This window comes from Poromitra crassiceps (genome assembly GCF_964638095.1).
Source record: "Poromitra crassiceps genome assembly, chromosome: 8".
In the NCBI taxonomy this organism is placed as follows: Eukaryota; Metazoa; Chordata; class Actinopteri; order Beryciformes; family Melamphaidae; genus Poromitra; species Poromitra crassiceps.
Window position 1 is genome coordinate 39,847,314 of NC_139629.1, and position 17,500 is coordinate 39,864,813.

Consider the following 17,500-nt stretch of genomic DNA (forward strand, 5'->3'; position numbering starts at 1 on the left):
GATTTCATTGTTGCTGTTTCTCCAGGAGATCTCATTAACTCAGTCAAGATTGCAGCTGAAGGGGTAAAGAACCATAGCGCTAATATGGCTACCTGGATGAAGAACAATGTGAGCCCTACTTGGAGGACCAGACTGCCAGCCTCCCCTGGTCCTCCAGCAGTAGAACCCCAGCCAGAGGCCTCGGCCTCAGCAACAGCCTGGGTACCCACACCGGTATGGGATGTACTTATGCACCCAGTGTAGGAAATAAGCCAGGGGCAAGAGCAAAAATGTCCCAAGAAATCTCAGAATGCCCCTAAAACTGTGATCCATGTGCAAAAATCCCCCCCCCCCCCCAGATTTCAAAGGTTTTATTTTCATTCAAGTAATTTAATTTCCATCTCAAACACAAACTCAGCACCTCCATGCTGGTTGCCAGAAGAAGACGACAAAGAACACATTCACACAAACGGCACTGTTGTTCACAGTACTACACTTTAGTAACTTTATGCACTCATTAATTACTATGTTTTTAAAGTGGCCATAAAAAAATATGTAAATGCCCCAATTTTTGTATTTCCTACACTGGATGCACCTCAACTTGATGACGTTGAAGTTATAATTTATTTGCTTACACGGTTCATGGACATATTTGACATGTTGGGTTACAGCTTGGAGAGAGAAACTCTCTGGAGGAAACGTTTGCTGCTCCCTCGACAACATTGGACTGGAAAACATCCAAATCAGGTAAGAGTATAATTTGCATCAAGCTACAAGGTTTTGCATTTAGGGGGGGGGGGGGGGGGGGGGGTGATATGATGGGTTACAGTCTTTTGTATTGACCTAAAGCTACTGATGATGATATGATTCTTGTGCTGTTTGATGTTTTGACTGCAGAATCCTTCAGAAATGAGAAGGAAGGTATTGCACCCAAAGTCTGCAGGCCACAAACGTATATGAATTTTGCGCATCGTGAAGTGCCAAAAACGAATGGCCACCCAATCAGCTTACGACCGTCCAACACCCCCAACGTCTGTCCCTCGCCATGGCTAGGCAGGCTCCACAACCACCGCTCTCATGGAACATCAACAAGGTAAGATGTTTTTCTTTCAGTTCTGTAGCAGATGTTCAAATTACTTTTCTCCAGAGAAAAGTAACTACCGTAAATTCCGGACTATAAGCCGCACCTTTTTTCCCGTTTTTTGGGCTTTTTTGGCCCCTGCGGCTTATATAACGGTGCGGCTTATCTATGGATTTTTTCAAAAAAAAAAAAAAAAATCTCTCTCTTTTTAGCACTCTTTCTAACTATAAATCCTATATAACTATAATAAGTTTTAATTTCCTCTCTTGCCCTCTTTTCACCACACTGTATGACACTGTGTGCACTGTAAAAAACAACACAGGTGGTGTTGTGTTATGTTGAAATGTTGAAATGTTAATAAATGGGAGCTTCCTCAAACAGCCATCTCTTTCCCGACAATCCCCTCTGTGCATGAACCCTTACATATGGTAATTAAACATTAAAACACAATAAATAAATAAAAAAATACCATTAAAACACCCGCGGCTTATAGTCCGGTGCGGCTTATATAAGAAAAAAATAGTCAACTTTGCAGGTGCGGCTTATACACCGGTGCGGCTTATAGTCCGGAATTTACGGTAATTTGAATATTTGCTTTTTGTTCTATGACTTGTTATCATAGTGGAACAGAATGCATTTTTGTTGGCTGATCTTGTTTGAGTAACAAATTGTCACTTTGTCTCTGCAGTCCCTTGATTCGGACGGGCCCAAAAAGCGACTCCTACACCAGCATGTCTGACAAGAACTTTCCCATCAATGTGAGGCAGAGACTGCCCTACAGGAAGTCATCCAGGGGCGTACACAGAGCCAGCCCTTACTGCACTGCACAGGAGGTCAGACATCACGACCACCACACTTTTGGGTTGTTCTCTTATTGAGTGGTTGCATTATGAATCTCATGTGTTTCCCCTCTGTGATGGGCCAGTCTGTCAACGTGGAGGAGAAGCAGGTGTATAAAACGCTGCTGGCCATGGTCTCTGGTGGTCAGTCGTCCCCGCACAACGGCAGCTCCCACGCCATCGCTTGGTCGCACAGAGATTTGTAAGTATCCATACAATCACACTGCCAAGGTCTAAGCCAGTAGTTCTCAAACTTTTTTGGCTTCAGTACCCCCTTTCCCTGATTTCTGAATCCGAGTACCCCCTTTACCAGACTGCAACATTTTGTGTAGAAAACTGCAAGAGAAAACTATAGCATACAGTATAATGAATGAATGATAACACCCTTTGAAGAATATACCATTGCAAAATAAAAAATTGAGGGAAAGAGTTGCAATTAGTGCCCCCTGAGCAGATTTATTTTAACCTTACATTTATTTTCAGGATTTATTCTGACATTTTTCAATTTCCCCCTTTCTCTCAAGTACCCTCTGTAGTACCTCCATGTACCCCTAGGGGTATGTGTACCCCAGTTTCGGAACCACTGGTCTAAGCAGTAATTCATCCCAGTTGTTAGTTCTCAGTAACTAATACATACGGCTCCTGTCCTTTTTTGGAGAGGGAGACAGAGTAAGGGAGATGCAGAAGAGAAAGAGCCGTCAGGATTCAAACCTAGGTCAGTGGAGGCACATTGGTTGCTCCGAGAGGCAGGGACTTTATCTGGGCACCTCTCTCTCTCTCTCTCTCTCTCTCTCTCTTTTCACATCTACTCCCTCCCTTCTCCTCAGCACCAGCTTCCTGTCCACCAATCACCGGCTGCTACAGTTGCCGTCCCCTGCTGGGTCAGGGGCAGGAGGAACTTCAGAGGGAGCCAGCGGACCCCCCAGCCCCAGAGCTGTATCCAGCCAGAGCTCCAGCAACCTCCCCAGTCCACTGGGGGCCTCCAGCAGGCCAGCGAACCATGCGTGGTCTCCAGGCGCTGAGCTTACGTCTGCACCCTCCCCAGCCGCCCTGCAAGATACCTCGTCTCAGGACACACAGTCATCAGGTACGATTCACACACCTTTTTGTGTTTACAGTCATAGAAATGTAGGTCATGTAAAACAGAATTTCATATTTGAAATTGACTTGTTTCCGTAATCTTTGTGTGGTTGTGATCTTCTCATCCTTTCTTGCAGCTCATGATGGTGACTCAGTAATACTTGTAAAAGAGCAAAATTGTAAAAAGCGAGACAGCACAAGGTTTGTATTTGTTTGACTCAACGTTAAAATTTTATTCCTTGCCTTTGCAGTCAAGCCAACCAATAAAAACATACAGTAAGTATTGTAACAGCATGAATTGCTGATTTTACACAATAACCTTTTCTCTGTCTCCTCAGTGTGCCATGCTTCCAAGCTGAATTATGGATCAAAGAAGTGTAAGTACAGACTCAAGCATTTCATTTCATTCACAATTGACCCATTATCCACGATGATATGTTTTAAATGGCGCTACAAGGAAACAAGGTATGTTTTCTCTTGGTAGGACGAGTATGTATGACTCTCGAGCACGAGAGAGACGGAGACTGATTGAGGAGCAGGAGGCGTTGGCTGCCCAGCTGCTGCGACAGGTGAGTCTGGCTCCAGCCTCCAGAAGCCCTCTTTTCCATTTGATGGTACCATGTCTTGCTCTTGGGTATCCTGTTACTCCACTAACCTGTCTGTGATCCTGGTCCTCAGCGGCTGTCTGATGAAGGACAGCGTAGCCCAGATGTGGAGGTCCATGTACGAGTTCCTTTGGAGAAGGAAGTTCCTCTGACTCCTCTCATAGAAGAGTCGAAGCCCCTGGAGGAGGAACCAGAATTCCCTGAACTCACTGAGGTATAACGTTAGTTATCATGTCTTCAGTACGTATGCAAAGCTCTGTTTGCCTAGTTTGCTCCACCAATTCCTTGATTCTTTTAACTCCTCGCCTTGTCCAGAGATGTGACCGCTCTATTTTATTGTATGTTTTCCCCTGGTCTTTTTTTTCTTTTCTTTTGGAAATATTCCTGTATGACTAAATCATATTCCCCCCCTAATTCTTCATGCTTTTTCACATCTATTTTCTCTCTCTTTCTTTATCTCCCCCCTAGGAGATGGAGGCTGACGTGAACAGGATGCTGAGAGGAGGCAGTCAACATGACGTGTTAAGTGAAGGCTTTGGGCTTAGCCTCACACGCAAGGACCTGCAGACCCTCAGCCACCTCAACTGGCTCAATGATGAGGTGAGCACACACATCTTCCTCAAGTTAGACCCTCAGCCACCTCAACTGGCTCAATGATGAGGTGAGCACACACATCTTCCTCAAGTTAGACCCTCAGCCACCTCAACTGGCTCAATGATGAGGTGAGCACACATCTTCCTCAAGTTAGACCCTCAGCCACCTCAACTGGCTCAATGATGAGGTGAGCACACATCTTCCTCAAGTTAGACCCTCAGCAACCTCAACTGGCTCAATGATGAGGTGAGCACACATCTTCCTCAAGTTAGGATCCCAAAACTGCCATGGTGCTCTGGTGCGTGTGACTGGCATGCAGTTGATAAAACTTTTACACCCGATGGACACACTACTGTCATCTTTTGTGGTTATGAATATTGCATAACATTCAGCAGGTCCTTGTGGCCTTAATGAATAAAGTACAATGTACATACATGTAGTATTTGTTGCACGTCCAACTGTGCTTATCTCTCTCTTGGTCTCTCCTTATTCTCAGGTGATTAACTTCTACATGAACCTGTTGGTGCAGCGCAGCAAGGAGCCCAGCCTGCCGTCAGTGGAATCCTTCAACACCTTTTTCTACCCCAAACTGCGCAGCAGCGGCTACTCTGCTGTCCGCCGCTGGACCAAAAAGATGGACATCTTCGCCGTGGACATCCTGCTGGTTCCTGTCCACTTGGGGGTGCACTGGTGCCTCTCTGTAAGTCAGAACAACTACATGTGTCGATCAAGGAGTAAAAGCGAGTCTCGTGATCCATATTGCAAATGTGTTGACATGGGACTCTTTTCACCTAGGTGGTGGATTTCCGTAAAAAGGCCATCATGTACTTTGATTCTATGGGAGGAAACAATGATGAAGCGTGCAACATGTTGTTGTAAGTTTCAGTGTTCTCACATTTGTTTGTGGCATTGTATAGCTATATTTAATAAGTCAATATAGCTGTGTTTGAAGCTTTCACTGCTCACATTGATTGATCTTGACTAATTTCATGGAGCCTTTAAAACGTCATTGGGAACCATATGGAAAGTAATTGGTTTTGGTGTCCACAGAGAATACCTGCAGCAGGAAAGTAAGGACAAGAAGGGCAAAGCACTGGACACCTCAGGCTGGTCTCTGCACAGCAAAAGGCGCAATGTAAGTCCTGCACACATGGTCCACAATGTAGGATTTAAATGTATGCCTTTCATCAACAGGAGTGATCTAGCTAATGAGAGCAGATGTGCAAACTAAGTAGTATAACAATAATAATGCTTTGTCGTCTGCTTTTTTTCCACTTAAGAGCATAATGTTTTCCAAGGCCATCGTTGAGTTCTTATTGATCAACAACCCCATCAAACCGTTCAAATATATTGAGGTCATTTTGTGCCACGGGGCACTGAAAAGCCTCCTTAATAATGCAGCTTCACTGCACTGTGCATTAACATTCAACTCACATATTTTCTGAACTCTCCTACAGGAAATCCCACAGCAGATGAATGGCAGCGACTGTGGGATGTTCACCTGCAAGTACGCAGAGTACATCACCAAAGATAAAGCTATCACATTTACACAGGTAAGACAAACCAATCACATACACACAGGTAAGACAAACCAATCACATACACACAGGTAAGACAAACCAATCACATACACACAGGTAAGACAAACCAATCACATTTACATAGGTAAGACAAACCAATCACATACACACAGGTAAGACAAACCAATCACATTTACCCAGGTAAGACAAACCAATCACATACACACAGCTAAGACAAACCAATCACATTTACCCAGGTAAGGCAAACTAATCACATACACACAGGTAAGACAAACCAATCACATTTACCCAGGTAAGACAAACCAATCACATACACACAGCTAAGACAAACCAATCACATTTACCCAGGTAAGACAAACCAATCACATACACACAGGTAAGCATAGACACAACCAAAAAGAAGGCATCTGATCAATCTTGTCATAGTGACAGGTTGACATGCCACCAACAAAATGGCTAACATGATTTGCCTGTTGCATTCACAGAAACACATGCCCTACTTCAGAAGAAGAATGGTTTGGGAGATTCTGAAGCGTAAACTGTTGTGAGGTCGAGGTGAGGATTGGCACAGCTTGCCCAAGGCATCAGAACTATGTGTGACGACAGTGGCTGTGCCAGCAGGATCCTCCTAATCCTTTTTCTGGGGGAGACTCTTCCAGCCCTTCCAGATCAGGACCCAGCTTCCGCCACACCTCGTCCTCTAAGGTCAACCTGGCCGATCTGGGCTGCTGTGCCACGGCTGGAGCACAAAGCACTGCCTCTGTACTCTGCTCCAGCTTGTTGTTTTTCTGGTGCACCCACGGAGCATTTGGTATTGCAGCTGAAAACACTATAGAGCTCAACAGTGACACCTACCTTTTCTCAGCTTCCGTTCCATCAGAGAATTCCCCATTCATTTTCTCCATAGAAGTTTAGAAAAATCCTTATATAAAGAGTTTTAAAGGGACAGCTCACCGTAAAATCCAAAATACATGTTTCCTCTCACCTGTAGTGCTATTTATCCATCTATATCATTTTGTGTTAGTTGCCTGAGTTTTGGAGATATCGGCCGTAGAGATGGCTGCCTTCTCTCCAATACAATGGAACTGGATGGCACTCTGCTTGTAGCGCTCAAAGCGCCAAAGAAATACATTTTGATAAACTCAACAGAAATGTCTTTCCAGAAATCATGACCCAGTTACTCAAGATTATCCACAGACCTTGTTATGAGCAGTTTCATGTAGGAACTATTTTCTTTTGACCGAACTACACCCGCTAGCTGCTAGCTAGTTCCGACAAAAGAAAATAGTTCCTACATGAAACTGCTCACAACAAAGTCTGTGGATTATCTTGAATAACCGGGTCATGATTTCTGGAAAGAGACAATTCTGCAGAGTTTTTCAAATGTATTTTTTGGGTGATTCGAGCACTACAAGCCGAGTGCCATCCAGATCCATTGTATTGGAGAGAAGGCAGACATCTCTACGGCAGATATCTCCAAAACTCAGGCAACTAACACAAAACGATATCGATGGATAAATAGCACTACAGGCAAGAGGAAAAATATGTATTTTGGATTTTAGGGTGAGCTGTCCCTTTAAGCCTGGAACCAAGCCAACCAGCCACCTACTGAATTGTGAATGATGATAAAACATTTCACTTGGAGCAAAAATAAAAAAAATAATAATAAAAAAAAATTAAGAAAAGTGGGTGATGGTCACTGTCGAGCTCTATTGGCCAGCCAGAATGATGTGAAGAATGGGACTTTGTACTGACTTACAAATCAAACTCTGAGCTGTAATGTTCTAAACCACAGTTTGATACAGACACAAGTTTACATGTTGCTTTTTCCTTGCAGGGAGATGATTACAATGCATTTTGATGCATCATCATATAACGGCAGTACATTAAAAAAAAACTCCCACTTGTCAATGTTTGTGTAGCAGTTATGTGGTATATTCAAAGAAATTGTATTTGAAGTTATTAGTTACCAGGAAATTGTAAGTACCTAAACATTTATTTTTATTTATTTATTTTACAACTTTTTTTATGACATGAATCATCATTTCAGGTTAAAGGTTTGTCAGAAGCAACATTGTAAACTATGGCCATGTATTTCAGGTATCCAACTTCCGACTGCTTTTTTGCCCTGCATGATGAAATATGACACCTAAATTAGTAATTATTGCTCGCCCCCCCCCCCCCCCCCCCATATTTGTTAATGCACACAAAATGTCAAATGTGTCATTACCTCAGAGTATGGTTTGTAATGAAAATGGAAGAATTGGTGATATGTATTTATGTGTTTCTATGCCACTGACCTGAAAGTGTAACAACAGTCTTTGATACACCCTAAAAGAGCTGGATACAAAAGGTATTAACATTTCTTACTTATCCATGATTCTTGATACAAGATTGTAAACTGAAGTTCAAAGTCTATTTTATGTAAATTTATCTGAGGTTCCAACAGCAACTTTTGGGCATATTCAGGATATTTTCAACTTTGTACATAATTATACTATACAGCCTCTTGGATAGTGTATTTAATATACTTTTTTTTTTTTTTTTTACCTTTTTCATATCATTTTTTAAAATTTAGATTAAAGTTCCATATAGAAATAAATTCATGTATTGTGACTGTTATTTTGTGTATTACCTGAAAATCAGCCTGCATTTATAGAAACTGTCACTTTTGATATATGGGAGAGAGCCTGGACATTCCATCTTGGCTTAGAGGGCTCCCATCATACTCTAGCCCAGGGATACTCAACTTGCTTTGCCCGGGGGCCACTTTCGTGAAACGATAGAAGGCCAGGAGCCAGTTAATAAACAAACAATATACATTTTTCTGTAGCGGATTGTAGGTTTATGGGGTGTCAGCCGGAGTTTAGTCTGACAATGTGCACACCGGATAGTTAGTTAGGTTAAGTACATAAGTGCCTGGGTAGCGAGCAGACGGCGGTATTTGACAATTTAGCAGCTAAATCATAGATTATTGAAAGATATTCCATATTCCAGACTGAAATGCTATAACAGAAGTGGAGTATTGGCCAGAATGACATGAACATTTGGACACTTATTCAGCGGGTATCTTGCATGTTGCGTTCAGGTGCACTTTTGCAATTCCATCGCGGGCCACACGGGGCGCAAGTTGAGTATCACTGCTCTAGCCAGTGGAATAGTCGACCAATTAAAAAAGTCTCTAGTTCTGAGACCAGTGAGTGAGCCAGGTTGTCATGATTCGATTGTACAGTGAACCATCAGTGTTGAAGGAGAGCGCTGTTGTTAAAGTGATTCTGAAATCTCTGTGTGTCACTGGCTTCTCTGTGGAGGCAGTATCCTTCTCCCTGTTTCCCTTCACATTTATTAACTGTCAGCATTACATTTTCTGCCTGTATGGCATTGGCAAAAACACAAGCAGTATGTAAATAGGCTGTCAAGGAATTACTAGCACTTTACATTACATGGGAGATGGGAGCTTATGTATAGTGTTAGTGTTTTTACCTCTACATTTACTTGTGTAAAGGTAATTTAATAAAACTTGGATAAATATATAGCAATATTTCCATATAATTTGGCTTCCATAGCACAATATAATCATGTTCATTGTTTGCAGGTATTCTTCTGTACAGATTTTCACAGGAGTCCCTCAGGGGCTTTTAGGGAACTTCATTTTTCAGCCTTCATTCATATTCAACCTCAATGGAGGTGTCGCTGCTGATAGGCCACAAGAAGGTGAGCAACGAGCAGCAGAGAGCAATGTGCATAATGCCCATTTTTCTTTTTACTTTTGAGGACTGTTCCTATGCTGTGTACTTAAACATATTCAAACTTTTGTCCTTATTAGATAATAGATATCACACATTCATGTGATGTCTCTTGTGGAGGATGTGCAATGGGAGCGAGCCTGGACATGTGTCTCGGCTTAGAGCATTAAAAGGACAATAAATATGAACATGCGGATGGTCACTTGTGTAATAAAAAGCACACAAATCACAGTGAAAAAAAATATTTTAATTAAAAAAAGGACCAAGTTCAAAATCAAACCAAATTAAAGTTTTAACAGCTGTAGTTTCTTTCTATGAAGGGGACAAAAGACTTGCATCATGGCACAGAAGGACAAACATAATTGAGACAACTGAGGAGAGGTTTGATGCATGACAACCAGAGAAAGGACTGCAAGGATATTGTTGAATATGATTTGCAAACTGACCTCATGTGTGACTTGAACTGATTGAATGCGCTTAAGCTAAATGATTTCTAAACACTTCACAATCCAAAATTAGCAGCAATAGTTCATTCGACTCAATAAACCACTCTAGGAAATCTAACTTTTTTTCTTCAATATTTTGGATAAAAACAATGGAATGACAATGGAACACAGACAAAATAGCATTAACAAAATCTGGTAAATGTCTGCTTTGTAGAACTATGTTTAGAGTAGTTTGATATAACAAAAAAACTTCAACATTAGCAGTGCATGATGGGAAAAAAACTATTCCAGTCAGAGATCCAGCCAATCAATTCTGTGTAGCACTCTATAACCCCTTTCAGTGAAATCTAAGGCATTTCTGTGAAGTCTTATTTTCTTGTGGAATTAAAAGTTGGTTTCATGGTAATAATAAAAAATAACGCCTTCAATCACTCAGCATGAAAGCACATTAACAAACAGGACTAGAGGAGAAAAACACAATTTGACCATTACATTAAAAAAGCTACTGGATGGAATGGAAATTAAATCTAACTTAACTCTCCAGTATTAACAAACTGCCTAGATCAGTGGCCCATACTCAACATCCTCTGTTGATATAGACACAGACTGCAAATCATTGGGTGACTTCTTTGGTGAGACAGAAAACAAAACTTGCAATTGATAGACAGGTAGGCAACACCCCGTTTGATAGACAGGTAGGTTACACCCTGTTTAGACAGGTAGGCCACACCCCATTTAGACAGGTAGGCAACACCCCCGTTTAGACAGGTAGGTCACACCCCGTTTAGACAGGTAGGCATCACCCCGTTTAGACAGGTAGGCAACACCCCCGTTTAGACAGGTAGGTCACACCCCGTTTAGACAGGTAGGCAACACCCCCGTTTAGACAGGTAGGTCACACCCCCATTTAGACAGGTAGGCAACACCCCCGTTTAGACAGGTAGGTCACACCCCCATTTAGACAGGTAGGTCACACCCCGTTTAGACAGGTAGGCAACACCCCGTTTAGACAGGTAGGCCACACCCCGTTTAGACAGGTAGGCCACACCCCGTTTAGACAGGTAGGTCACACCCCCATTTAGACAGGTAGGCAACACCCCGTTTAGACAGGTAGGCCACACCCCGTTTAGACAGGTAGGCAACACCCCCGTTTAGACAGGTAGGCCACACCCCGTTTAGACAGGTAGGCAACATCCCGTTTAGACAGGTAGGCCACACCCTATTTAGACAGGTAGGCCACACCCCGTTTAGACAGGTAGGCCACACCCCGTTTAGACAGGTAGGCCACACCCCGTTTGATAGACAGGTAGGCAACACCCAGTTTCGTACACATCAAGCACACCTGCCCCGCCCCTTTTTTTAACTTGAGATTTCCTTTTGGATAAAATAAAAAATAAATCCCTTTTATTGCAGCCAATTAATGAGCCAAAGATCAATGTGTCAGCAAACTAAAGACAAATCGGTAACACTTTGCAATACTGTACACAAAATTTAGCGTAGTTACTAGGGAACTATAAGTAACGAATGAGGAACTATTACATACATACATATATACACACACGCGCACACATTGAAGTTAAATATTTTGTGTTTAATGTAGGCTATACGGTATATAGATACTGTTTCAGTTAAGTTGTCATGGTACACTACTATGAATGAATATCATTACTTATTACCTGTCCACATTAGTTATCCTTTTTGTGTAGCCTCAAATGTCATACTGAGTAGTTAATTTAATCATTAACTACTGATTAGCTACTCGATTAGGAGTTGTCCAAGAACTGACTATTAACTAATAGTTCTTAGTTCCTCATTCGTTCCTCATTAGTTCCCTAGTAACTACTCAAAATGTTGTGTACGGTATTGTAAAGTGTTACCGACAAATCTATTCACGTCAAATGAAAATTAAAGGCATTGAAACAGCAGAATATGAAGTCATTTTGTGAGGTGATCCATTGTCATAATGTGAGGTGTCTCTTAGATATCTGTAGTATTGCATTATTAAGGATAATAAATTAATTGCATAGACCGTCATCAGACCTTGGGCATGTTTTCCGAACATTGGACGGAAGGAGTTAAGGATATGGACACAGTACCAGCTGTGAACAGCCATGAGAACTACTGTAGTTAGTTATTGTCTATGAACCTTGTACACTAACCGAATCTACGTCGCTCCGGCATGATGAGGTAAGTTAAGGTTTTGACCATATATCTCGATTATATTGTTCCCCACTGCGTGGGGCACAACTCTGTAGCAAATGAACCTAGCATACATAATTCATCCATGATTGGGAGTTATGTTCATAAAGTGCCAACATTTGTGACACAGAATCGAAATGTCTTCACAACATTTAAAGCCTTTTTTGACATCATCAACATTGAAACCAGAGCAAGAGAAGGATGCCAACATACAAACAAATCACTATCTCAAAAAGAAAATGCATCGTTGAAAACACATCTATTCATCATTATTTGAAGCACACAACACACTACCAAAAATCAAATAAAAGCCTCTTTGAAAAATAGGATCAATCTTAAAAGTATTAAAACGGAATTAAAAAAATCTCGAGAAAACTTTCTTTAAATAAAAAACATGAGAGGAAAAACAGTAATGCAGAAGTCAAAGCAAACACACAGTAATGGCCAACATCACAGCATCTGTATACTGGCCATATCAATTCACCTCAACAGTGTCTCCTGAAGAAATAGCGAGACACAGACACACTTTGAACTGTTGATTTCCTTGTCTATGTAATAAGAACGGTTGGTTACACTGTAACCCAGGTTCTGTGAGAGAGACTATATTTCCCTAATACATTTCTAATGTATGGGATTTACCCTGATTAGTGGCAGCTGACGTGAATTACCCTAGAAGACACATAATCACCTCACCTGCGCACCCTGATGGCCCAAGGCACCATAAGCGCCACTAGGGCGTGGGGTTCATTGCTTCCTTGATTTTCACGGCAAGCAGTTTGGACGTATGTCTTGGCATTTGAGTTGTTGTATGTAGCACATGTGCGATTGACAGCAGTGTTTTGTCCACTTTGTGAAGAAATGAGAGTGGGTCCCACAGCTGCTCTCTGGATTGCAGGTTGTCTCTGTAAGCTGGTGAAGCACGCTAGCTTGAAGCACGCTAGCTTGTGGTGTCGCCCTTGGCTGTGATCCCTTGCTAACCATTGTTCCTCATTGCAAACCTGAGTGAGTCGGGGGAGGAGCATGCTTGCAGCTAGTCGCTACACCCCGAGGCCGAGTGTGGCTTGGGTCGCTGGGCACCAAGGCTGTCGACGCTACAAGCTGAAAATCCTAGGTAGAATCTCATCAGGAAGTGTAGTACGTACGGATACACTTAGTCACGAGTGTTTTCTCTGAGGAGAAACGAATGAAAGAAAGGAAACAACAAGAGGCGTTGGCTTGTTTCCGGGTGCAGTGTGTGTCTGGATGGAATGTATGGGGTAAATCCATATCAAAAGTATGAGCGTGTGATTCACGCCACTAAGTACATAATTCCCCCTATATCAACAAGCATTCACATGTTACACTATATATTGTCAGTAGCAGCTGGTTGCTCATTGGTTAGCACTGTCGCCTCACAGCAAGAAGGCTGTGGTTCAAATCTCCACCCTGGTCCTTTGTGTGTGGTGGAGTTTGCATGTTGTTCCCGTGTTTGTGTGGGTTTCCTCCGGGTGCTCTGGTTTTTCCCCCACAATCCAAGGATATGCTGTTTGTGTAGTATCACAATGTGTATAATCTAGTAAAAGTCTAGTGTCTATATGATGTATGTAACCTATGTTGTGTGTAGATATATGATGTAGTATATGACTGTGATGCCATACAAGGCCTTCGATGCATGCTTGTGATAAGGAGCTATAAACACAACTGATCTGAACTGGCCATGACTGAGTGGTGCTTATATTACCTTGGGCCAATCAGGCTGTGGCCTCAATCACCCACAGGTGAGGTGATTGTGTGTCTTCTAGAGTAATTCATGTCAGCTGCCACTAATCAGGGTACAAACCCATACATTGGAAATGTATTAAAGGGATAGTTCACATTTTTTAAAGTAGCCCTATTTGCTAAGGGTTGGAATTGGGGGGTTAAATCACCATGTGATTCCCGAGCGCGGCGCACGCTGCTGCTCACCGCTCCCCCAGGGGATGGGTCAAATGCGGAGAACAAATTTCACACATTGTGTGACAATCAGTGGGACTTTACCTTTACCTTTACCTTTACTTACCAAGGATGATGTTGATTGGTAGAGTTCTTTCTCAGCACAATCCCTCCTGTTCCACATAGTAGCTCTAGAAAGTTGGGCAAAAACGAATGCAAGGTCAACGGGGTCACGCTCCTGTATGTATAAGTTGATTGAGGCTCACCAAAATGTCATCCAGTCACACAAAATACATTTCAGTGAGCTTCAGTCAGCTGGTACATACAGGAGCGTGACCCCATTGACCTTGCATTTATTTTAAGCTACGAGGAACAGTGTGGATTGTGCTGAGAAATAATTCTACCAATCAACACCATAATTGGTAAGTAGCAAATAGGGCTAGACTTAAAAAAAAAGTGAACTATCCCTTTAAGGAGAGATAGGCTCGACACAAAAGAAAACTTCATACTGTAAAAACAACATTTAGGTCTCGCTGCAGAAAATAAATGTGTGGGTTCTTTTTGTGGAGATTCATCGTCTGCTTTTATAAAAGCAAATTGTAGAAAAATCTGTTAACTGAAAATAGCCTACACACACAATCTGATCGAATGTTATTCAAATAACCGTAGAATCATTACACTGACAAAAAAGAAACCAAAAGAAAGCCTAAATAAACTCAAAACTCTTATGTACAGGAGGCTCTGTGTGAGATGTGATCCCTGTTGAACAACTTTGGATATAATCAAGTGGAGCAGCTCAAATTTGATACTTTCTATTCATATTTTCCTGAATGTTTTTAGTCTATTAAGCTCTCTAAAAGCAGTCTTATGAAATGAAACCGGTCATCACTGACCATCATCTCTAAATCACTTCATTGTAATCCGTTGATTGTCTGAAGCTTTGTCAAGGTCGTTGGAACTATAAATTATTTGAGACTCAAGTGCCAAAAAGAAGTGAGACCACTTCAGTTACGGGTTCATGCTTGATAAACTTGCTACCACTTTGAAAGACGCTAATCCAAGTTAGCACCATATGTGTCCAAAATAGAGGCTTTTTGTTTGTTTGCTTTCTTGTTTTATAAGCCTTATCTATTCAAATATTTGCACCAATCGATAAAACGACGCAGGAACTTAAAAACACAACAAAACAAAAATAATTATGTACAAAAAGGCAGGTTCGAAGCTTGATAGTATCAGACAAAAACGAGAAGTAAAATCAGCATATCTTACAATAGGTGAAAACGAGGGAAAAAAACATGACTAAGAATGATACGTGGTGTTGAAATGTTCTGTTCCTGGTTTAATTCTGGCTCCCCAGAGTAGTACTAGAAAAAAATATATATATGTGCACCAAAAAAAACAAAAAACAACAACAACGACAACATCGACAACAACCGCAAAATGTGTGTAGTGTGTTTGTGTGTGACGGGGTTTTCTTGACTGTTATCAAAATAGACGCTCCACGTTCTGTTCTTCCATTTCCCGTTGCCTGCCATCCTCTAGTCTTGTCTATACGGAGTAAAAGAGTTTGTCATAAAGTGTGAGTTTGTAGAAAATATCCGTTTGTCCTCTGTGTGTGTAACAGTCCATGATCCTCCCGAGTGTGTGGTGCCTTAAGTCCAGAGTCCCTGTGCTGGCTCTCAGCAGCCGGGCCCCCATGAGAGTCACTCCAGCTCCAGAGGAAGATCTGACAAGACCAGACTATTAGCAACCACAGCTACTATCACACGCTCTCACATCTCTGCACTGTTTTTAGATTAGCTCCATGCATGTGTGCACATACAGAGATACAGAACGAACAAACAAACACACACACACACACACACACACACACACACACACACACACACACACACACACACACACACACACACACCCACACACACACTCTCACTCTCACTCTCACACATACACACACACACACACACACACACACACACACACACACACACACACACACACACAAACACTCACTCACTCACTCACTCACTCACACACACACACACACACACACACACACACACACACACACACACAGACACACTCTCTCTCTCTCTCTCTCTCTCTCTCTCTCACACACACACACACACACACACTCTCACACACACACACACACACACACACACACACACACACACACACACACACACACACACACACACACACACACACACACACACACACACACAGACACACACACACACATCAGGGTTCTCCTGGCTCAGAATGGGTGACTGGCAGTAATGGCAGTAAGCATGAAGACTGAACTCGTGGGGTAATGTGTTTTTAAAGCCCCCAAGGTCCAGACTTAAAGTCGTTTCAACATTTAAAAAAAAGTGGGACTTTTAACTAAAATGATGCAGTAAAAATGCTTGATTTTGGATTAGTGTGCAGTCAGGGTTGTCCTGAATACAACCATATCAGTCACTGTCGGAACTTATGGAGCAATGTGTTTTTACAGCACCTCCAGTTTCAGAAAGGAAGTCATTTCAAGGTACCAATGTGGGACGTTGAAATTGAACGATACAATAAAAATGCTTGATTTTGAGTGAATAATATGCAGTCAGGATTTCTTCTTATTCCGACACAAAACCAAAGAATAAAGTCATGTCCCTCACACAATTCCGTGGGATGTTTTAATTTATAAGACTCCAACTGAAAACCTACCTCCACCACCTCTTCACTTGTTATGCTGGTAGGAGTAGGTAGTGTGTTCTGTGGGCGTCTCTATGGCAACAGGTTGTTGGACGGCACTTTCCTAAAAGAGAGGCGGTAAAGATCACATCACCGGCCACGCTGTAGAGAGCCAAAGTGAAACGTCACTTCCTGCTTTCTCCCTGTACCAGCGCTGAAACAAATATGAATGGCGGTGGACGGAGAATAACGTTACTTTTTTGATCCCATTTGAATTGTGCCACGGGGTGCCAACGCAAATTTTGTCAATTTAAAACATAACTTTGCATGTCATGAAAGTCGCAGTTTGTCGTCAAACGGACACGTAGGGGTTAGTTTCGTATAAAAAATACATCGCTCGTGGAAGCTCGTGGCATGTCGCCGGTCTTCAGCTTTGCCGGTAGAGAAAGTGACGTCACTTAGGCGACAGTGTATGTAGTCTTTCTGATTTGTAACTTATAGCGCAACAGTTTGGCGACAAACTGCGACTTTCTTGACATGCAAAGTCATGTTTTAAATTGACAAAATTAACGTTGGCACCCCGTGGCACAATTCAAACAGGATAAAAAAAAGTAACGCTATTCTCCGTTCACCGCCATTCATATTTTTTCCAGCGCTTGGTACAGGGAGAAAAGCAGGAAGTGACGTTCACTTTGGCTCTCTATAGATGTATGGCTTTGGAGTGAGGGGGGAGAAGGACATGGTTTACCTCAACGGAGACGTTGGTGGCAGGCACTTGGGTGTACTGGGGGATGTAGGTCCCCTGC

The 17,500-nt window shown here is 42.2% G+C and overlaps 2 protein-coding genes across 2 annotated transcripts in view; one reads left to right on the plus strand and one right to left on the minus strand.

The window, feature by feature from the left end:
- Window positions 1-6,852, plus strand: part of senp1 (SUMO specific peptidase 1) — a gene marked incomplete at its 5' end in the record, with an annotated part of 9,587 nt that extends 2,735 nt beyond the window's left edge. Inside the window, 16 exons of the mRNA XM_083641217.1 lie at window positions 26-213; window positions 651-726; window positions 877-1,072; window positions 1,749-1,893; window positions 1,986-2,101; window positions 2,727-2,986; window positions 3,117-3,180; window positions 3,318-3,356; window positions 3,464-3,548; window positions 3,658-3,798; window positions 4,053-4,184; window positions 4,675-4,878; window positions 4,974-5,053; window positions 5,229-5,313; window positions 5,636-5,731; window positions 6,205-6,852. Of these exons, the coding sequence (XP_083497343.1) occupies window positions 26-213; window positions 651-726; window positions 877-1,072; window positions 1,749-1,893; window positions 1,986-2,101; window positions 2,727-2,986; window positions 3,117-3,180; window positions 3,318-3,356; window positions 3,464-3,548; window positions 3,658-3,798; window positions 4,053-4,184; window positions 4,675-4,878; window positions 4,974-5,053; window positions 5,229-5,313; window positions 5,636-5,731; window positions 6,205-6,267 (1,970 nt within the window). The 3' untranslated portion in view covers window positions 6,268-6,852. The remainder of the gene's footprint in view (window positions 1-25; window positions 214-650; window positions 727-876; window positions 1,073-1,748; window positions 1,894-1,985; window positions 2,102-2,726; window positions 2,987-3,116; window positions 3,181-3,317; window positions 3,357-3,463; window positions 3,549-3,657; window positions 3,799-4,052; window positions 4,185-4,674; window positions 4,879-4,973; window positions 5,054-5,228; window positions 5,314-5,635; window positions 5,732-6,204) is intronic.
- Window positions 6,853-14,647: 7,795 nt separating this feature from the next.
- Window positions 14,648-17,500, minus strand: part of LOC310781275 (RNA-binding motif, single-stranded-interacting protein 2-like) — a 32,079-nt gene continuing 29,226 nt past the window's right edge. The window contains exons 12-14 of the mRNA XM_083641865.1: window positions 17,443-17,500; window positions 16,728-16,818; window positions 14,648-15,747 (exon numbers count right to left, since the gene is read on the minus strand). The exon at window positions 17,443-17,500 is cut by the window's right edge and continues 23 nt beyond it. Coding sequence (XP_083497991.1) covers window positions 16,741-16,818; window positions 17,443-17,500 — 136 coding nt within the window. The 3' untranslated portion in view covers window positions 14,648-15,747; window positions 16,728-16,740. The remainder of the gene's footprint in view (window positions 15,748-16,727; window positions 16,819-17,442) is intronic.